Genomic DNA, 20,520 nt, shown 5'->3' on the forward strand with positions numbered 1-20,520 from the left:
ACTTTTATGATGTGAATAATAGGACCTGCTTGCTTGTGCCATTTGCAGATTAGGTCACGGTTGGGGTATCAGTAGGGCTACGGGTGTGGATTTTTCGTCCTGCTCGCTGCACCTGCTTTCCAAGCAGGTTGGAGAGCCCCCGAAGCCAGCAGGTCCAATCAGAGGCGAGCACCTGGAATAACTCGATGCTGACTCAAAGAGGATAGAGAGAGAGAATATACCTGCAGGGTGGTTCAGCCTTTTCGCAGCTCAAAAACAAGTGTCTTTTTTTGTCAGATCCCATCTTTTGGGTCAGCTGCTTTTGGGAAACAGGAACACACTGTGGGGTTTGTTAGACAGAGCTCGGCTTTGACTGTATACCTCAAGGCGGTGCGCTTTTTGTAGTCTAATCTTTTTCTGCTGCAAGATAGCATATGGTAACAAAATGTAGCCAGAGGAAATCTATTTAATCCTCCATTACAAGAAGCCCAGAACTCAAGGAGGTCGTTAGAGCAAATGCAAATGTGATGTTTCAGTAGAAAAATGATTACAGGAATACGCCAGCTCCCTGAAGTGACTGAGCTTTAAGACATAAAGAAAAATTTTCTTCAATGTAGCTGAAGTTATACTTTTATGGCAAACGTTTTAACTTTATTGTGCCTTCACTTCCAACTGAGCAAATCTTTGGACAAAGATAGAGTCAAGGACCCTCGAGAGGGTATAGCAAGTGAGTGCAGATCAATATAGCTAGTATGTGTTAAATTTCAAGGTTGTTTGATGTCTGGACAGGTTCACAAGGAACAGGTTCAGGCCTGACACAGAAGCTGAGTCACCCCGCTCCTCATTTTTTAACAACTCCATAACAAGAGATGGCGCAAGCTAGATTAAATATCATTTACGTTTTTATTCCTCTTTTTTTCCTGTGTGTGCTTCTTCTCCTTTTGAAGTGTGTGACAATCAGTAAATCCAGCTGAGTCCTTCCTGCTTGAAAGAGCTGCTGACAGAGAGCCTCGGAGATGAAAAGCAACTCGGAGGATGCCAAAGGAATTATACAAAAACATCATTTATTTTTAAAAGTGTCATAAAAAATATGAAAATATCAAAATCATTCAGCATCACAGCTTTCACTGCTAATGTACAATCATCTCAGTCACACTTACATTCAATATATAAAAATATATATAAAAAAAGGCACCCTTTTGCGGAAAAATACATAACATTGCAGAGTAAAAATGAGGCACTTGTTTCTGCTATATTTGAGTGCTGGCAAACTGTTTCTACAGAGTGTGCAAAAGTTAATGATAATCTCGCTACATCTAAGTTTGCACTTGTTCCCTATGTAGCAATGACTTTAGTATTACATTGGTTTACAATAAATACTGCCAATCAGAGACAGCTTTTGGTTAAAGCTTGTAGAAAAAGGTTGGTACAAACACTGAAGATAACATTGTGGAGGCCTGAAAAACTTTCTGAGCAAGCAGAAAGTGCTTGAGTAGCACAGGTACGTTACCACGCCGTTCGATAAAAGCTCAACACTGATTGCAATCAGGAACACTGATTGAAGAAAAAAGAACAACATGTGATCGCTGAGCTATTTCTCAGTTTGAAATGAAATGGACCGCCTGCAGGACAAAATAAGTCTGCATGTTATGTGTTATTTGGTGTAATTCCCTGACACCTTTTCTGCAGCTTTGGAGGGGAAAAAAAAAAGCACAAAAAGGCACAGAAATGTATTCCCAGTTCAGTGGGCTGTACAACAGCCAGATTCCTCATGCTTGTGCAGAAGAGACATCCTGGAGAAGGTTTTGGAGCAGTTCTTGCATTGGTATTTTTTCACATCCGAATGGGTCTGTAGGTGAGCCCTGAGGTTGGACCTGTCTGCAAACGCCCGGTTGCAGTGTGGGCAGGAGAAGGGCTTCTCGCCTGTGGAGGCAGAAATGAAAACAAAAGACTCTATGAGGATGCATTCATTTCAAACTCTGAGGTTCAGTCAAGACAGAACTCGAGGAACTGAAAAAAACGCAAACATCTTCGCCTAAGCTCCATAAATCAAACTACATTAACTTAGACTTGCTGCCTCCTCAACCCAAAAGGCCCAAGTTTTTGATTTTCTGTCCACTCACCCGTGTGCGTCCTGATGTGTCCCTGGAGCAGCCACGGTCTCGAGAAGGCTTTCCCGCATATCTTGCAAACGCAAGGCAAGGTGTGAGTCCTGATGTGCATTTTAAGAGCTCCCAGACTGACGTACTCCTTCTCGCAGTATTTACAGCTGAAGGATTTCCTCGCCTGGGCGTCGCAGTGCAGCTGCTTGTGCTTGAGCAGTCCAGAGTAGGTGGAGTAGGATTTGCTGCACATACCGCACTGAAACTTCTCCACCTCCACCCCGCTCGGGTCCGTCAGCTTGGGCAGCATCTGCTCGTCTTCATCGCTCCTGGGGCTCTCCGAGCCGCTGTGGTCCTTGGAGGAGGTGTCGGACAGTGACGAGGGGTATCCGGAGATGGGGGACAGGTCGCTGGGCAGCGGGGACAGCGGCAGGCTGCTGGTGGTCCACACGGTGATGGGGCTGTAGGCGGCCGGGCTCAGGATCTCCGGCTGGGGGATGACGGATAGGGGGAGGCCCTTGTAGAAGTGCGGCGTGATGAACACTGGAATAAAGAGCGTGGGATGAACACTGTTATGTGCCCGAGTGAGGAGCGCAGATTTCAGAGCTGGCACGGCTAGTGGTATTAAGTTACAAATGAACTCCTGCACAATATGCATACAAAACTTTTACAACTTCATAAAGTCACTCTATTAACAAACTTTACCTGTTGGGCTTTCGAGCTCACTGTAATTTGGCTTCTTTGCGGAGTTTATGTGCTTCTTCACCAGAAAAGAGCGTGGCATCTTGGAAAACAAGAGGACAACTTTTGTCAAACTTTTCTCTCCCTTTTCTCGCCCCCGCAAACAGTCTGCGAGCCTTAAAGTTTGTTGCGTAAAGACGGAAATCCTTATTGCTTAAGTCCAGCGGAGTGTCATGGTGCGCCGCTGCGTTCTTGGAAACAGTGCCGCGGGTAGTTGCTGTAAAGAGCTGTAAATACTGCCCCATCAGGTGCATAGGAGGAGCCATCTACTGCTATTTACATATGCTGGGAGCTCAAACCAATTAAATCTCGCCTGATTTTAGCCTATAGGAGTACATGAGTCTAAACTGGGACAGGTTTACTGAGGTTTATTCCAGCTAAGACAGGTGTTTTCTGCAGAACTTGTTTTATCACTTTGAAAAAAAAAAATTGCTGTCAAGAAACAGTAAGGCGCTCACGAAAAGGTTTTCTACTTTGTCATGTGTGACTTTTATCATTCAGTGGAAAATGCGAAGATAATAGCAGGGGCGCCACCAAAAGCGGGAATGGGGGGCCCAGTGCTCACCACCACCAAGGGTGGGTGATGTCATTCTTTGACAAATCCTGTGGTAATCCGCCCTCAGACAATCATATTTCCCTCATTCATCCACAAAAACAACGCATAGACAAGCAGGGAATGAGGGCTGGACATTGTTTGTAGCAGACATTGGGTGAGAACAATCTTATATGCATAATACTTTCACTGTTTGGAAAAGAAATTCCAATCAGTTTCAATTCAATATAATTTAATTATTTGGTTAATTATTAGCAATTAAGTCATTTAAATTTACTGCTTTTGGGAACTGCCCAACTTGATATATTTTCATTGGCAGACCACCTTGAATGTCAAAGGTCTTTTTACGGATGAATTTAAGAAAAATAAATAAATACCCAGACATTTCTTGAGTGCTTACATTTATTTAATTGATTGTTTTTTCACTCATGGTGCCTGACTATTGCAGTACACTGGCCCCCCACTCCTGGGTGCACCTCTAAAGGATACTGGAATCATATATTTAGCCAATAAATTAGGAGATACACATTTTTAAAATCATTGGTTCTAACTTTTGCAGTGGCAAAAAAATAATTAATAAAAAATGTTAACATATCAAATCAGCTAATTTTCGGCATACTTATAAACAACGTACAGATGATCAGTTTGTTTTAAAATAGTGCAACTTTAATCCTACGATCAAAGTTGTTGCTTTTTTTCCATCTGACCTGAGTTTCAAATTTAGAGTGTCATTCAGACACCCACAAACCCCAACACACACACACACACACACACACACAAGAAAAAACGATGACAATTAAACTCTGAAATGATACTGTTGCTTTCAGTTTTGCTTTTCAACCCAAATCTTATCAAGTGAACCCCATCATTACATAAGAGTGATGTCGCATTATTTTTACTTTTATTTATTCCAAAGAAGAAACATGACCATCAACAGACAAAACGTCATGGCTACATTCCTCAATGGATCAGTTTGATCTAGGCAAAAAATAAAAAATAAAAAGCGACATGCAATAAGGCTTTCCTCCTTAAAATGTAAATTCAAATTTCTCTCAAGGTCAGCATGATAATCAAGTTTAGCCCCACTGCTGCTGAACTGGACAAAGAGAGGCAAACTTAGCAGTGTACGCCCCCTTGTGTTGGAGTCAGTTCTTCAGAGAAAGGGGAGTTTTGGGGTGTTTCACAAACAGGTCAGAGGCTTGGGCTGCAGTGAAGTTGAAAACTAGCCACAACCTGGAGGACTTTGATGAGTTGGGTCAGCAGATATTAAAAAAAAAAAAAAACTCCTTATGTCTGGGCCATGTGTTAAGTTAATTGTGATTTGCTTATCTTATCTAGAATGCATAATTGCAGATCAAGAATGATTTCCATCCACTCCCACTTGGATTAGAAGAGGGAATGGAAGGTTATCAGTGTATAATAAACTCCCAGCTACCGTGGCAGATTCAGCTCTTTGCATGGTGTGCGATACAGCAAGGAACAATGGCATTTGCCGGCGAACAAGCAGAAAATGTTGTGCACACTTAAGTAAAATGCTTCGAAATCAATACCGCCCAAACCGCAACCGAGAGAAGCAGAGCGTGCACGGACAGGTGAAAGATGCCATCTTGCAGTTTTTATGCTTCACCTCTGTTTCCCCTCAGTCCTGTGGATGCTCTTTTACTGTCAGTGGGAGTTAAAGCAAGTAGCAGCCAGGACTCACATCATATCAAATAATCCTGAAAAGCAGGGGCTGCAGATCAGGAGCTTGAAAATTATTTAAAAGCTCTCTGAATCTTCGGGTTGCAGGAGGTCATAGTGTAAAAAAAAAAAATGGACCGAATTAAATCGCGAGCTTCTGTTTCTCTGGTCAAGCACACATAAAAGGGATAACATGCGGATTGTGCAGATATCTGCTGCACAATCCGAGCACTTTCATCTTCCTTCACGTTCCAGTAATTTTAATTTAGATTGATGTTTGTTGTGTTTAATCTTTTGTGTTTTCTGTCATCTATTATTTTTAATCTCTGGAAACATTTAAATCAACCACCAACATCAAACTGGTGTTAAGAGCGGAATCACCAGGATGAGAAATGATTCTGTTTTATCTCTTGTGCTTCATTTTTCATCTCTTCTTTTATTAATTGTAAGCCAGTTTCTCTGCGTTGAGTTTCAAAGGAGTCTTTCCACATGACCTCTGCTCCTACTTTTCTTTTCCTTGAATCTTTCTAAATATATGTAACTATACACAAAAGTGCTTTTGCTTACGTTGATACATGTTTTGTAGTGCCTTGAAAAGTATTTAAACCTCTTGAACGTTTTGAATTTTATCATATTATGATTTGAAACTTAAGTACATTTTAACAGGATTTTTTTTTCATATGAAGTGAAGTAGAAGGAAACAAATCTGAAGTGTGACAGATTTGTGCTAAGTCAATACTTCATAGAACCACATTTACCTGCAACCACAGCTTCATGTAATTTGAAGACTATTTCAAGTTTTGCACATCTATACAAAAATCTTGCACATTTTTCTTTGTGAAATAGCTAAGAAAAAAAAGGTTCACACTGAATGGAGAGCATATGTGAAAAGCAAGTTTTTCTACAGGTTCCCAAGTAGATTTAGTTCTGGACTTCAACTGAGTCATTCTGACAAAGAAACATGCAATTCTATTGCAGTACTACTGACCGTATCCTTTGGACCACAGTACAAAGTGGAAGGTTCACGCTGTCATCTTTGCTGTATGCCCTACATGAGTTGTAGCAACCTGCTGGCAGGACTTTGTGTGGCTTTCTTTTGACCATAATTTTCTTTATGCCACCCTTCCGTGATAGCAAGATTTGTGAAATGCACAAGTTACCTCTGTCCTGTGAATAGTTTGTCACCTGAGCTGCTCCTCCAGAGTTACCATGGTACATTAAGGTTCATTAAAGCCTATGTATAATCTTTCTTCATTTTCAAAAGAGTCAAGTTTTGTGTCTTGATTCTATAAAAGAAAATATATTGCTATTTATAGTCATAACGGGTGAAAATATGAAAAACTAATTGTATTTAGGGGCAGTAAAGGATATATATTGGATGCCGTGATTGTGTTTTAGGATACAAGCTGCAGTTGGACTTAGAAAATAAATTAGAGGAAAAATGATGGATTTGCTCATATAAAACAAAAGCACCAGTTTATTTACTTAAGCTGATTCCTGATTTCTTTTACAGTTTTACTTGAATGCAACTGTTTCCATACTGTAATTTGCCATATTTCATGTTGAACCCAGGTCACTCCCCACCAAGGAACAAGAGAGCATTAAAAACGCACAAACACTGAGACTAACAATAACACAAAGTCTCTTTTGTAAAAGAAATTTCTCTGGACTAGTCATTTCCAGTCTTTTTCTTTTTCAAACAATCTTGAGAAGATTGAGAAAATGTTATTTCTGATACAGCACTCCACCTTTTCTGTTGTCGTTCAGTCTTTATATATTGTTGCATTTTGTTGCATTGAGTTGTATTCAAATAAAATCCATAGTTTAGACTCTTTATTTAAGATCCAGATATATTGGGGATGTTGAAACATGATAGCATGACTCAGAGATATGCTTACTCTATTAATATATTAAACATAGCCTGTTTGAAACAGCAGCTACTAATAATGGAAAACCTGTTTGGTGAGGTAAGCGTCACAGAGGGCATACAGTTATTATCCCTAATCACATCATCATTGCCCCTCGCGCAAATGACCTCAAGAACAGCTGTTAGGGACAATTCAATACAAAGCAATCTACTGCAACAGTGTTAAAACTTAATTAACATGCCTTAATTAAGAGATTGTTGCCTGAGACAGAATTATACACATACCCTTCCATTTATAATTAGCTTGTACTATGATGGCTGGCTCAGGTTGATGAGCAACTTTTAAACATCAGATGATCTGACATGTTAAAACAGCGAGACGTTATGGCCGTCGAGATGACAGTGCGGGAAATGAGAAGCACCTGGTCATTGTGCTCAGCTGCTCACAAGGCCTCACGGTGAGCTCAGATGCTATATTGGGAGACTGGATGCATGCACATTGTACGTGAATGTGAGTGCGCGTTTCTGCGTGTGTGTGCGTGTGTGTTCGATGACACTGACGGCACAAAATGAGTCAGGAGTGTCAGACTCTGCAACACTCTGAAATCCACCCATGCTTTTTCTTTATACCATTCAGGAGAGTTTTGCCTCTTCCACGCTGCCACTTGAACCTTGAGAGTCATGTACTGATGACATCAAAGTGAATTGATTTGCTTTGGATTGTCTATAAGCAGGATGACATCATATTCTAAAGATAACCTGAACAAAGCTTCCTACTTATATAACCTTACGGTCTGTCCTTGCTCAACCTTGTTAGGCTTGACCCTGATGTCAAATCATTTTATTTCAACTCAAATCAAAGGATGAATGCTAATGGCTAGATCTGCTTCTCGGTAAAAGAAAAGCAAAATGTGACTGGCAAAGTAAATTTATGAACCTACTTATATTTTTATATCCATGCCCTTGCCCTCAAGCTAATTTGATCCTGTCAGTCCTTCAATTATGCAGCTAGAGAGAAAATCTCAACCTGTCTTCCTCACTCTCGTCCACTGTCCTTAATTTGAATATCTAAATCTTAAATTGGTTCACACTAAATCTGAATCCCATTTCCTAGGGTTCCTCCAGCCCTAACCCTCCCTGTCAGCTGTGTGTCATTTAAACACTGATCAATCCTGCAGCAGGTGTTAAATGTCGGTGTTTATGTAAGAATCACATAAAATACAAATACCAGTAACAATATTTTCCAAAAGTCTTTGTGATTATCAATATTCTTTTAAGCAAATGATATCAGATGGAAATTTGTTTATTTTTTGCTCATTAGTGCTTTTGACCTTGGAAAATGTGATCAATTTTCCCAGTCTCTTTTTGATTCTTGAATTATGAATACAGACCTTAACTAAGGCAAGTGAGGCCTACAGTGATGTCCAGAGTTATTTGGTTGGCTTGTCAGTCCTGGGAAGATTCATTACTATTCAATGTTTTCTCCATTTAATGGGTAATTTCTCTCTCCCTCTTTTTTTCTTTTAGATCAAGACTTGATAAGTTCCTTTTAGCCAACTTCATGTTATCAGACAGGAACTATTTATTTCATTTCTTGATTCTGTGAGCCTGGCAGTAACCAGGTCTGTGTGTGGCTGGTGAAACAAAGCTCAATTTCCCCAAACAATTTAGTTAGAAATAGTTAATTTATAATTTACCAAGCTTATCTACTAATGCTTTCACATACCAGCTTGGTTTAGATGTGGTTTTGTCTTAGTTAATGAAATCAATTGAAAAAAGGACAAATAAACCTTTTAAAATATCCTGTAAAGTGTGTATTAAAAAAAAGGCAATTTCTGGTGAGGAATAAAATAAAACAAGACCACAAACCTTTGCCCGTGAAATGGCTGAAGTAATGTACAGATCTATCACGTCTGGTGCAGATGTTGAGAACATCATTGCTCAGCATTTCAAAGACGCACCATGTTTAAACCTTATATGTGGAGCTGGTATATTCTTGACTCCTTAAATAAACGTGAGAAACATGCTGAGATCAAAAGAGCTGAATGAGGTTTTAGGAAATTAGACTGTAGCAGTTTGTGACGATAAGGGATTTAAAGGTAGTACAAGTGGAAGACATTCAACACATCTGGGACGTTCATGTTTCATGGTCAGAGATGACTATAGGATGCTAAATGAAAACTCCCAAAACGTTGGGAGTGTCAATACGAGACCTAAAGCTGGCTCTTGCTGCTTTCCTTTCCTGTCTGAGAAAACATGAAGGCCAGGTAAAGTTTTGCTAAAGAGAATCTAGGCAAAATTCTGGAATAATATATATACATATATTTATCTCACTGAGATGACAATGCAGTGACTTCAAAGAGGTTTGTAAATGGAAGAGACACCTCAAACATCTTCCAGCTGAGAGTAAGGAATGGGTCAAACTTTCCTCAAACTCATGTCAGTCTATAGATGGATCTAGTGATTCAATGAAGTTAGACTTATGGTGTCTTAACTTTTCACTCAATTAGAAAATATGTTTTTGTTGAGATCTTTATTTAATGAGTTCATGTTTATGTTCAAGCCTCCATTTTGCTGTTTCCATGTAGTCAAATCACTTTAGTTCCCAGAAACACAAAAGAGAATGCACAACAAGATAAGAATGTTTCTTTGTTAAGAACTGAATATTTAATGATATTTCCTTTTTTTGACATAACTTTATATTCTCTGGAAAAATACGAATACCTCATTGTTCCCAAGTACCTTCAAAATGTATTTTTTAAGGAGAAGTAGCAATTTTCAGTAGTGTGACAGTGAATTAGGGTCACAAGGAATGAAAAAAAAAGAATTAGGTGGAAGGTTGCATTCCTTTAAAAAAAAAAAGGAAATTTATAAATAATGTGAAAAATGTCCAAAAAGCATAAAGAGAATGAAGTTATTACAACATTACAACAAATCTAAACATCTGCAACAGTGACGTATTGTGTAATTGGAAAATTGAATTTTGAATTAATATTCAATAACAAAGACATTTTTTTCTGTATTAGCATATAAACATAATTTAAGTGCACACTCTTAGTCTGCACATGTTTTTTGATATGTTGAATCGTGTATGTAAATTGCACAGCAGTTTCATTAATTTACTGTGTCCACTTTTTTCTTTTTTTTCACTATGAAACTGATATTTTAGTTTTCTTCTCCTATACAGAAAGGATTAGGACCTTCTCCCTTTTAGAAGCAAAAACATTAGGGTTAAAAATAATGGGAAAGAGGTTAAATGGGATATAGCCGAGGATAAACTAAGAATACTTGATTCAGCCTTACATTTACTACCACTTTATTTCCAATTTGGACGCCCTAACGCTTCCGTATGTAGGCTTGAGGGCTAAGAGAGAAGTGGCATGGGATTCAGCCTAAATTACAGGTAAAAGGCAAACACTCCCAGAAAAGCACTGCAGAGCATGTCAGTGTATAAATAAGGCTGTGTGAAGTAATGCGTGCCAGGGCGGTGGAGAAAAAAAAAAGCATAGAAAAAAGTGGAGTCATGTAATATTGATGCTTTCAGAGTTGTGCAGGTGCCTTTGGGTAAACGCAGGCGCGCGCTGAACACGCCGCATGTGATTTCCAGCTTCAGTCATGTTGGCAGCACGATGCGCGGCGGAGACGGGAGCGGGGCTGTGAAACCGGACCCTCTGCCAGGGATGTCGACGAGCCGGAGTCCCTGAAACCTCCGCCAACCCGGGATACAGCCTTTATACGGACTGATACGTGTTTTCCTGCGCGAGTGCGGGCTGCTTTTTCCTTCGTTTTTTTTAAATTGTTTTCTTTTTTTTTTTTTTTCCTTCTCCTCCTCCTGCACGCAGTATATAGTGGACCTGGATGCCGTGTGGGCGATGCAGTCACAAGGGATATATTGTGATTTGGCGGAGATGTGTTCGCCACCATTGCATTGATTAAAAACAAGTAAAGGAGGTAACGAGGGATCTAATAAGAGATCGCCACCTGTTACCAGAAAAGCAGGTAAGCCTCATAAACCCACTGTCGCTTTTAACATTTGCACAACCTTATAATCATTCACAGTAAGCGCCACGTAGTTCATTATTATTCTCCCAAAGATCCATGAAATGAAGCGTGAATTTATTCGCACTGTACTTTTTAAAAGGCGAAATGCACCGTAATGTTGCGCACCATAGATTTATATACCCATCACCTTTGTGATCCAAAGGGTAATAAAGCATACCCACGTTTAATAGTTGGATTTGTGTGGTGCGCTGAATGGAAACATCCCAATAAAACGGATTAAAAGATATATATTTGATTAAGTGGAGGATACGTGGGCTTGCACAAACCTTTGCATTGCATCAGTGCAGGTATATACAGGCAGCAACCGCAGTTCCTCAAGCCAGTGCAGTGGCAGCAGACCTCTTTCATCCACACAGCTATTCAGCTGCGTTCAAGTAGCCTGCTCTCTCTGTGCTGGATGCCAATCCAACATCCCCACTTGGGGGTGGAGGCGGTTGGGAAGGGGTGTAGGGTTGGGGGGAAAAGAAGAATAAGCCAATTTTTATAGCTGTTCACAAATCATTCGTCAGTGTTGTTCCTCTTTTTCTCGATCCTTCCCTGCTTGGAAGAAGCATCAAGGCAATGTCCATCTGTGGAGGGGTTTCAGACAGCAACTGCTGCTGGCCCCACTGTGCATTGTTAGCTGTTCAAAAAAAAAAAAAAAAAAGAACTTCTAAATCAGACCATTTGTTTTGCTTCCCTTATGGTGGCACAAAATTATTCATAGCACTTTAACTTTCTCACATATTATTACGTTACAATCCTAGACTTCAGTGTCTTTCATTGGGGTTTTAAAATGAAGCGGAGGTAACATATATATTTTTTGGAAATATAAACTTAAAAAGCGTGGCTTGCATTTGCATTCTACCCCACACCTTGTGCTGCAATTGCAGATGCAAGTCTGTTGGTTAATGCTTCCCACCAGGTTTGCACATCTAGAGATAGAAATCTTTCCATATTTGTCTTTACAAATTAGCTCACATTTAGACGGAATGGAGGGAGATGATCTGTGAACAGCAGTTTTCAAATCCTGCCTCTAATTTTCAGTCGGAATCAAGTTCAGTCTGTTTCTTGTCCACTCAAACACACATATATATTTTGATCTTAACTATGCTATAGCACCTCTGATTGTATCTTCAGGATCATTGTCCTGCAGAGAGGTGAACTTAGTCTTTTTTGCTGCAATTTGGAGTTTTTATTCCAGGACTGTTTTGTATTTAGCTCCTTCTAATTTGGTTCCCAACAAACTTGACCATGCAGTTTCCCTGGCAGCTGAAGAAAAGCATCCCAACAACATGATGCCATCAGCACTGTCTTCAAGTCCTAAGCCATGACAGTGTTTGTTCACCAAACCTTTAAATCCTTCACAAAGGGGAACTGCATTGGCTTCTTCAGATATTTAGTGGCACTGACTTTTATTTAGGGATATCAGAGTAAAGGAGCCAAATCAAATGGAATGTGGCTGCCACACTCTTCAGATTTTTTTTTTTTTTTTAGCTGTAAAACTTTTTTATAACATGCTTCATTTTCCGTCCACTTCTCAATTATATTCTAGTTTGTGTTGGTCTATCATATAAGATATCAATAAAATGCACTGACGTTTGTAGTTTTAAAATGCAAAGTTAAATGGGTCGATGGATCTGAATATTTTTGCAAGATACTGCACAACAGACCGCTCTTGCAAAGTTAGCATATATTTGTTTGATACACATAAAACTAAAAGGTAAAGGAGAGCCAGAAACCAAGTACTGCTCAGCCTGTCTAGTTTGGACCTACCCTGAAAAGATGTGTTCAGAGGTTGGGCCCATTTGGGTTCGATGTGCTTCAAGGACCCATCCACTGTCTAAGTATAGATACTAATTTGTCACTGACAGTTTTATTTCATAACCCCATTACCTTTTTTTCTGCTTATATCCAAAATCAAAGAGCATTTTGACCAAGTGACAGGGCCGCGCTGTCTCAAGATGGAGAAAAAAAGATAAAGGGAACAGGTGAAAAGGTTGTCACTCTTGTGTGAGCTGCACATCAGGCCGTGAGACGACTTTGTTTCGGAATCCATCTTTGCTATATGGCACTCAAACTGACACAGGCATGATACAAAGTCAATTTTGAAAAAGAAAAGAAAATGCTTCTCATCTGTTTTTGTTGTCCCTTTCTGTCAAAACCCTCTGATAAAAAAATCCTTACCAGATAATCATTCTCTAATATATAAGCGGGATCAGTAGTCCAAAAGTGTCACTTAAAGCAGGGAATGAGTGCATTGACATTAATTTTGTATGTTAACACATTCAAAGTGCTGTTGCACTACCCCAGCAACACCTAGTCACTTGATATGTCATCGAGCTGCTCTAAATATTCAAGGGTTACTCTTTTTTCCTTTGAATAAAGCATAAGTGACCTTTTTAATGTCACATGTCCTGTTCTCAGAATTATTTTGATCTTAAAAGTGAGCACTGTACTGAATAATGTAGCATGAAATAACTTTCATTTTGACCTTTCGCCTCCAGATATTGTTTGCTTTCCTGCTTACTTTAGCAGGCCAGCTGATTTTTAATAATTAAATCTTAGTTTAGCAACTCTTCTCAAAACAATAAAATAATATCTCTATATTATTTTACATTTCAAGCTGCTATTAGGTTATTGTACCATACTTCCTACACGAAAGCTGTCTGGTGATTTGTAAACAAGAGATCATAACGTTCAAGGCTGAATGCGGATTAAATCTAATTTCTGAATGGGAAGCAGGTTTTTGTCCTGCAAGATAGTTATAAGTTTAAAATATGAATTTGCAAAGCAGCAGCTAGTGGGTAGTTTGCTTTCATTAAGATGAAATGATGTGGGTAAATGTTTTAAATCTCTGAATCTCTTAGGGAGGAAAAACTCAATGTAATCTCTGACTCCCTTTAGCTCATTAGCTGGATAATATGATGCAGCTACACTATTTGTGGATAGACTTTGGTTTGCATGGAACGAGTGGGTCCCCGTGTGAAAGTGTCATCAGTATTGAACACCCAGAAAGCTTTCCTATGTTCTAAGAAGCTGGATCTGACAGAGTGGACCGGGATTAAGCTCCCTGTTGGGGGAGATCAATCTGTGGTTGAGATTATTATTTGCTTCACATTCTGTGTTAGGCTAAGTTGATTGTGTTTGAGTAAAGCTGATTTTACCCATCTTCTCTATGTTCTTTTCTTTTTGCCTTAGTAGCCTGGTTGTAAGTCCAAAACAAAAAACTTAAAGATGTCTAGTCCAGGATCAAAAAAGAAAACGACTACAGTCCTATGAGAAGTGCATAGAGTAATTTCATTCAAAACAAAATACACAAAAAATGTCAATAATTATCTTCAGGCATGGCAGTGCTATAGGGGTAAATTATGCGACACACGTATGCGGAGGCCTTACCCCTCGATGAGGCTGTCACAGGTTCAAGTCCTGGGCTGATGACCTTTGCTGCCTGTCTTCCTCCTCTCTCATAACCCACTTTCCTATCACACCATTGTTGGCCCCTTGAGCTGGAGAAAACCTTTAAAAAATATATAATAAGAATAATTCTTCCATTAACATAAGTAGATTTTGTAAAAAAAAATAACTAAAAAAACTGTGAATGATAAAATAAGGTTTTATTTATTCTGGCTTTGTTTATTCTGTTTTTATTTTAAGGGGACATTGAATTATTTGGTGGAATTTTTTGTAATTATTTAATAATACAAGCATTTATTTAAATCCTAAGTACATGAGGATTTGAGGATTCTCTGTGCTTGTCCTTTGTGTCCAGATGTACAGTATTTCTAAACTAATTAGTTGGGCATTAGGGAGGTCGCATATCAGTGGTACAGCTGGCCATCTAATGCTGCAACAAGTGTTGGACTATTCCACAATAACCAATGCATAATTTAAAAAACATATATATTTGCCTTGTAAGAGCAGCAGGTAGATATTAATAGAATTTTTTTATTATTTTAGATATAAGCGGAAAAAAGGGGTGGGATATTTTAAATAAAGCTGTCAGTGATAAATTAGTATCTATCCTTAGACAGTGGACATCTATAAACCTTAGTAAACTATTAGTTTTTCTATGTTTTTTTAAAAAAAGGAAATATTTATTTAAAAAAAAACAAACAAACTGCTATTCTTCCATTATCAGTGCAGATTGTAGCTTCTTGGAAAGAGCAACAATTTATTTTTAGATGAATAAACTTTAGTGATAATCCATGAGACCGATTTGAATTTGAAAATTCAAACTTTTTAAATCACTCGTCATATTTGCACATAGGAAACAGGAAATTAACATGAAGTGTAAGCAACAAACAAAGCCAGTATTTGTGCATGTGTACAATACATTTTGTTGGATTTCCCCAAGCGATTGTTCAACCTAAACCGTCCACAACAGCAATCCTAGACATCTTCATTACATCAGAGCCCTGGAGCTCAGCAGCAGGGAAGAAGAAGTATCCTACCTGATGTTTCTGAGGGGTTTTTATAGCAAATGTTTGGTCAGTCATCCATACAAGCTGCTCCAGATGTTAAGCTCGTGGAGGAAGAGGAGGAGGAGCAATGCGGCTTTATTGCAGAGTGATATATGAGCGGCACCAATAAAAATAAACTGTGGGTATTTCTCCCAGAAAGAAGACTCTGTGGGGAAAATATACTGACGGTCTGTGCCATGGCATCACTGTCATGCCACAAGAAAACCATTACTCTGTCTTAACAGAGACTGATGGCTAATGAAGCGAATGCACACCCAACTCTTCATGAAGGGGACGGCACAAGTCTCATTTATATGCACCTCATATACCAGCCTATCTGATTTAGAGGATCCGGGACTGCAACACAGACCCACTCACTTAAAGCTACACACGCGTGGTGATGACTGCCCTGAGAAAACCAATAAGGGGTTAGATTATCCATAATGATAAATGATCACTTAACATATACATGACAAAACCCAGTCGGATAACATCTGCACCTCCAGAGGAGGGCTTCTGTTGTGGGCGGACGGTGTTTTCTGTACACTTTGGAACTGGGAAGTAGCCCACATTGGACAATTTTAGGTCATATTTGATTAATGTGTTAAGAGTCTGCTTGTTCATTAAGCACTGCTGCTCTGAAGCCACGATATGGGAGCAGCTCAGCCTTGATGGCTCATGCTGTAATTTGCATTACTGTGTTTCCATTTAATATTTGCAATCCATTTAATCAGTAGATGGAAGACTAAAATAGCCCCAAGCAGTGTTCAACTCATTCCAGATTTACTTTTTTTTTGTCAGGGATAATGCACAAAATGGCACTGATAGCTTTCTCGAACAGCTGTGGAGCTGTCTGCAACAGAAGTTTATGTGGAGCTGGAGCAGCTCATCAGTGACAGTAATTAAGCATGGTCCAGTATTAAATTCTTACACCCTTAGTAATAATAATACCATGGTTTTGACTTCAAGCAAAATCAGGATCTAACTGCTTTTACTTTAAGCAACAATTGAAATATAGTATACCTATGAAGCTTAGCTGTTGTCTTCAAGATTTTACAGTGAAAATAAAGTTTGTAGTGTGGGGCTAAGTGTGTCTTTTTGTAGCTGATAATATTTGCAAAGAGTGGAATTTGTCTTAAAGATTGGAACATTTTAATAGTCTTTTTTCAGCCAGCTGTCTAGCAGTGTGCCACAAAAAGAAGAGAAGACACTGTGTTACTTTAAGCTCAACACAACCAGAGAAAACTCTGGCAGCTCCTGGGTTTTGTATGGCATCTCAGTAAAAGCACTTTAAACCTTTGGAATGGCATCTGGTTTTAGTGGTTTGTACCCATAACTTTTACATCAGTTCATCCACGCCTTGGGAATATTTTGTACTGGTTTTGACAAACAAGAATTTTAAGTAATTTTTTTATAATCTACTTGTCTACTGGAAGGATTACTCAAGCTAATAATGTATTCGAGTAACATAATGTTACTTTGGTTTGATCAAGGCCAAGGTTCTAGAGTTAGACCAATTTGGTCACACATGCAACTTAATTCACACTGGTGCAATTACAAAAAATCTCAGGTCACATTGGCCCAGTCATTTGAGAAAATTAAATGAAAGACTCTGACATTGAAAGTCTCCCAGTGGGCAAGACCCTTCCTCAAACTGGCCGTGGTCCAGTTATTTATTTATGTGTGTACATTGTGTCTTGTAGTCAGATATAAAGGTGAGTAGGCTAGGGCAGTCTGATAATCAGAGTGGGTGGAGTGTGGACGAGGAGAGAGAATAGAAATGCTGAAGGGTGAACATTCCAAGCATCATTACCGACGCTCCGACATGAAGCCATCAACCTTCCAGGTTATGTGAAGCAATGGGCATCACATCTGTGGGAGATGTGGGTGTTTTAGGTCCACACTTCTCTGAGCAAGATGGTTACTTACTCAGAGAAGTAAGTAACTATCTACTTCTCCAATTATGGACCTGGAAGTGCAGTTCCATAATTATGGCGTTATATTTGTGCCCCAATGTGAACATCTAACGAGACTGCTGTGAGCGCATATATCTATGTGATCAAACAATATTTTTATCATGTAGAAATATTTTGCTCTCTCAACACTTCTGGCATGCAATACACTCTGACAAACTCTTGCTCCGCCTTCTTTGTGCTTGTGTTCAGCCCTGTTGCTGTGCTGACACATGCTCCAATCTGACTCTCCTTTTTCTCATTCTGGTGCTCAGCCCAATGTCTGGGTTCACATCTCAAAGTGTATGTAAATGAACCTCTCATAAACACCCCCCGTGGTTCTACATTTTGAATTGAAGCGCTGAAAAAGCACAATGCATCTATAAAAATGACATGCCCTGGTAAATGCACTGCCCAAGTGTCCCCTCTCCACGATGCCTTTCAGCGGCAGACAGCAGCAAACAGATCAACAAGCCAGGCAGACGATCAAGTTTATTGTTGCCTACAGTATTGCAGCAGAACATCCATTCACTAATTTTAAGTTCAAAATGACTCTGGAGAAAAGTGGCTTGAATGTAAAACATTTGCACATGTAATTTAGATTTTCTTTTAATTTATCATTCCATTCAGTTTTGTCTTGAGACATTTTTAAGTTTAAATTTCAGCTCATTGAAGCGCTTGAAACACTTTTTCAGCAAGTCACCTGCTTTGTTCTAATCTGGTTCAAATAAAGAACTTGTTTTCTAGATTGTTAATTATTTCTTTACAAGTCGATATTGTCTTGTGTGTACGGGCATTTAAAAAAAGTGAAGCTGTAAAACTGTGATGTTAAATTATAGTGATTATAATTTTAACTATACAAACTAAATCTATTTGTTTTGTACATTGTAGAATAGTCGTTTTGCAATTGGAAAGTTTTGGGTTTCGATTCCACCCTTCCCCAGCACATTCACTTGTCCTTAGGCAAGGCACTTATCCTCAGTTGCCTACAGATCTGCATATTGGTATATGGTTGGGTGATCACTGAGCGCGTGGCAGGGTGATGGAGACTGCAGTATAAATTCACTGTGGGTGGTTATTAAACTCAAAAAGCATGAGATAAATTCAGTCCAAGTAACATTAAAAGTGTTCTGAGATTACATTTGTTAATTGGCATTGTGTAAAAATCCTGAAGGTTTGACCATTTCTAGTAATATTATCTCCACAAATCATGTATTCACCTAACAAGAGAAATTAACACTAAATGGCTTGAGTACATAAAAATAAACAGGTTTGCTTAGTGGTAAGAAATTAAATAAGAAGGGATTATATATTGGTAACTTGACCAGGAGCCCTGTCCGATACAATTATAAAAACAACAAACATATTGTAGCCATTTGAAAATGTCTGTCAGTGCTTGTGCAACTATAGAGCTGTTTCTGACCTTGAACAATGAGAGGCAGTGATTTTGACCAAGCACATCCAACCGTTGTTCGATAGCCTTGTGGACACCACTACTGAAAGAAAAGCGCAAAATCACAAGACTAATGTTTTGTCTTCAGCCTCTCAGGCTCTTTCTCTTGATTTATAAAACTCTGTGTACAGCTTTGTCTGAGATTATAGTGCATTAATTTGTCCACAGACAACAAAGTACATCACAGTCTGACAAATAATGTCCTACCTGGGGTAATGTATGGTGATGTTTTTTTTTAAAACTGTGAATCATGACTAAAAGCAGATGTACAGCTGAGCCGACTGCACATAGGAAAGTAAAAAAAAAAAAATTGTACATTCACTAATTCTGAATATGAGGCATGCATTTCAGATCATAAAAGTCATTTTAGCTGTTGAGCAATGGCATTTTATAAGAATGTCAAAATGCTGAGGAATGTATCAATTGCTATATACAGGATGATATTCAACATTTATTCGCTAAAATTTAAAGACTCAAAGAAAATGTAAAGCAAGAAAGCCGCCCTCCTCTCAGACTCTCAATAGGCTACCTACTTTTATCACTCTAAACACACTTCTCTGTGTATGTGACATTTTTCAATGTGTTACAACACAAAAGGGTTTTATTCTAACAGAAAAACTCAGACAGAAAATGACCTCTTTGATAGAAAATGTATTTTCTAATCAAAGTAATTATCAAATTTGTTTCTGTAGATCATCTGTGTTTCACAAAATACAGGATTTAATCAGATCATTTTTCACCTTTACATGTCATTACACTCTGCCTCGTCTCATTCTGTAAATATCCGTGTATAGATGCATAATTTTTGTTATAGATGAACTTGGTTGGGAATGAATACTGGAAGTCCATGAAAATCATCAGCTATTATGGAAAAACTACTTTACATCTATTCCCTGTCCTATAACTTTGGTTTTATTGGTAGAGTTTACAGTGTTGCAAAAATAGTCTTACTCCTTGAGCTTGTTGTCATGCTTGACCAAGGCAAAGTACCAGGCAAAGTTGTGGAAATACTTAAGACGATGAAGTGGTATGACTCCACATTTTTACACAGTATGTAATTGTGGCATTAAGATGCATTTTAAAATGAAGTACAACCAGGAAATCAATCTGAGAAATTTCACAATGTTGCCTTGAACTCCAATTAGATCTTTATTTTTCATGGTTTATCATGTAAATGAGTGTTCTTCTCCGGGAAACTAATTTGTTTTACCCAACACAGTTTGAATTTGAAAATAATTAGCCCGAGCAGAAGAGAGAGGGAACAGAGAGAGATAGGGGGATATATTTCTTACTTTGTATTCATTCAGTCAGCACATGTGTTCCTAAAATGTGCATCATTTCAGCGAGCAAGCCTTCAGGAAAGAGCTGAGCTTTTAAATCCTTTCATGTACTCATCACTTAGCATGGAGCCATTTCCAGATCCAAAAGTCTTTTCCTGTAAGGCAGTGTAGAGCTCATTGGTTTAAACACCAAAAGTAACTACATGCTTAATATATTCAGAACCTTTATGCTTAAGCAGAATGATATAGTAATTAAATTCAGAGTGGCACAAAAACTGTATCTACACGGTCTGATGTGTCCTTTCCTCTGCTAATGCATCATTTATTTAAAAAAAAAGGCTAGCAATCAGGTTAGAGGACACCTAAAGAGGCAATTTCCCTATTGTGTATCATCGGGTATATCTGGTGT

At 38.7% G+C, this 20,520-nt stretch overlaps 2 protein-coding genes across 3 annotated transcripts in view; one reads left to right on the forward strand and one right to left on the reverse strand.

Moving 5' to 3' along the window:
- Positions 1–1,026: 1,026 nt before the first annotated feature.
- Positions 1,027–3,057, reverse strand: snai2 (snail family zinc finger 2). Its single transcript, XM_008434251.3, has 3 exons — positions 2,787–3,057; positions 2,103–2,624; positions 1,027–1,902 (listed from the first exon to the last, which is right to left on the reverse strand). Exons 1-3 carry the CDS (start codon positions 2,863–2,865, stop codon positions 1,721–1,723), a joined length of 783 nt encoding a protein of 260 aa, XP_008432473.1. The 5' UTR covers positions 2,866–3,057; the 3' UTR covers positions 1,027–1,720.
- A 7,124-nt stretch (positions 3,058–10,181) lies between these two features.
- The window catches only part of sntg1 (syntrophin, gamma 1), a 59,642-nt gene continuing 49,303 nt past the window's right edge, over positions 10,182–20,520 (forward strand). Inside the window, exon 1 of one of the 2 annotated variants that reach the window (XM_081598017.1) lies at positions 10,182–10,921. The gene's annotated coding sequence lies outside the window, so the exon portion shown is untranslated. The remainder of the gene's footprint in view (positions 10,922–20,520) is intronic. The other variant, XM_081598018.1, reaches the window with a different exon arrangement.

This window comes from Poecilia reticulata, chromosome 17 (genome assembly GCF_904066995.2).
Source record: "Poecilia reticulata chromosome 17, P_reticulata-male-v2, whole genome shotgun sequence".
Lineage (NCBI taxonomy): Eukaryota > Metazoa > Chordata > Actinopteri > Cyprinodontiformes > Poeciliidae > Poecilia > Poecilia reticulata.

Coding starts and splice junctions, on each gene's coding strand:
- snai2 (XM_008434251.3), bottom strand. CDS start 2,865: ATGCCACGCTCTTTTCTGGTGAAGAAGCACATAAACTCCGCAAAGAAG. Junction 2,625..2,786: donor TGAGCTCGAAAGCCCAACAG/GTAAAGTTTGTT, acceptor TCTTTATTCCAG/TGTTCATCACGCCGCACTTC. Junction 1,903..2,102: donor ACACATCAGGACGCACACGG/GTGAGTGGACAG, acceptor CTGCCTCCACAG/GCGAGAAGCCCTTCTCCTGC.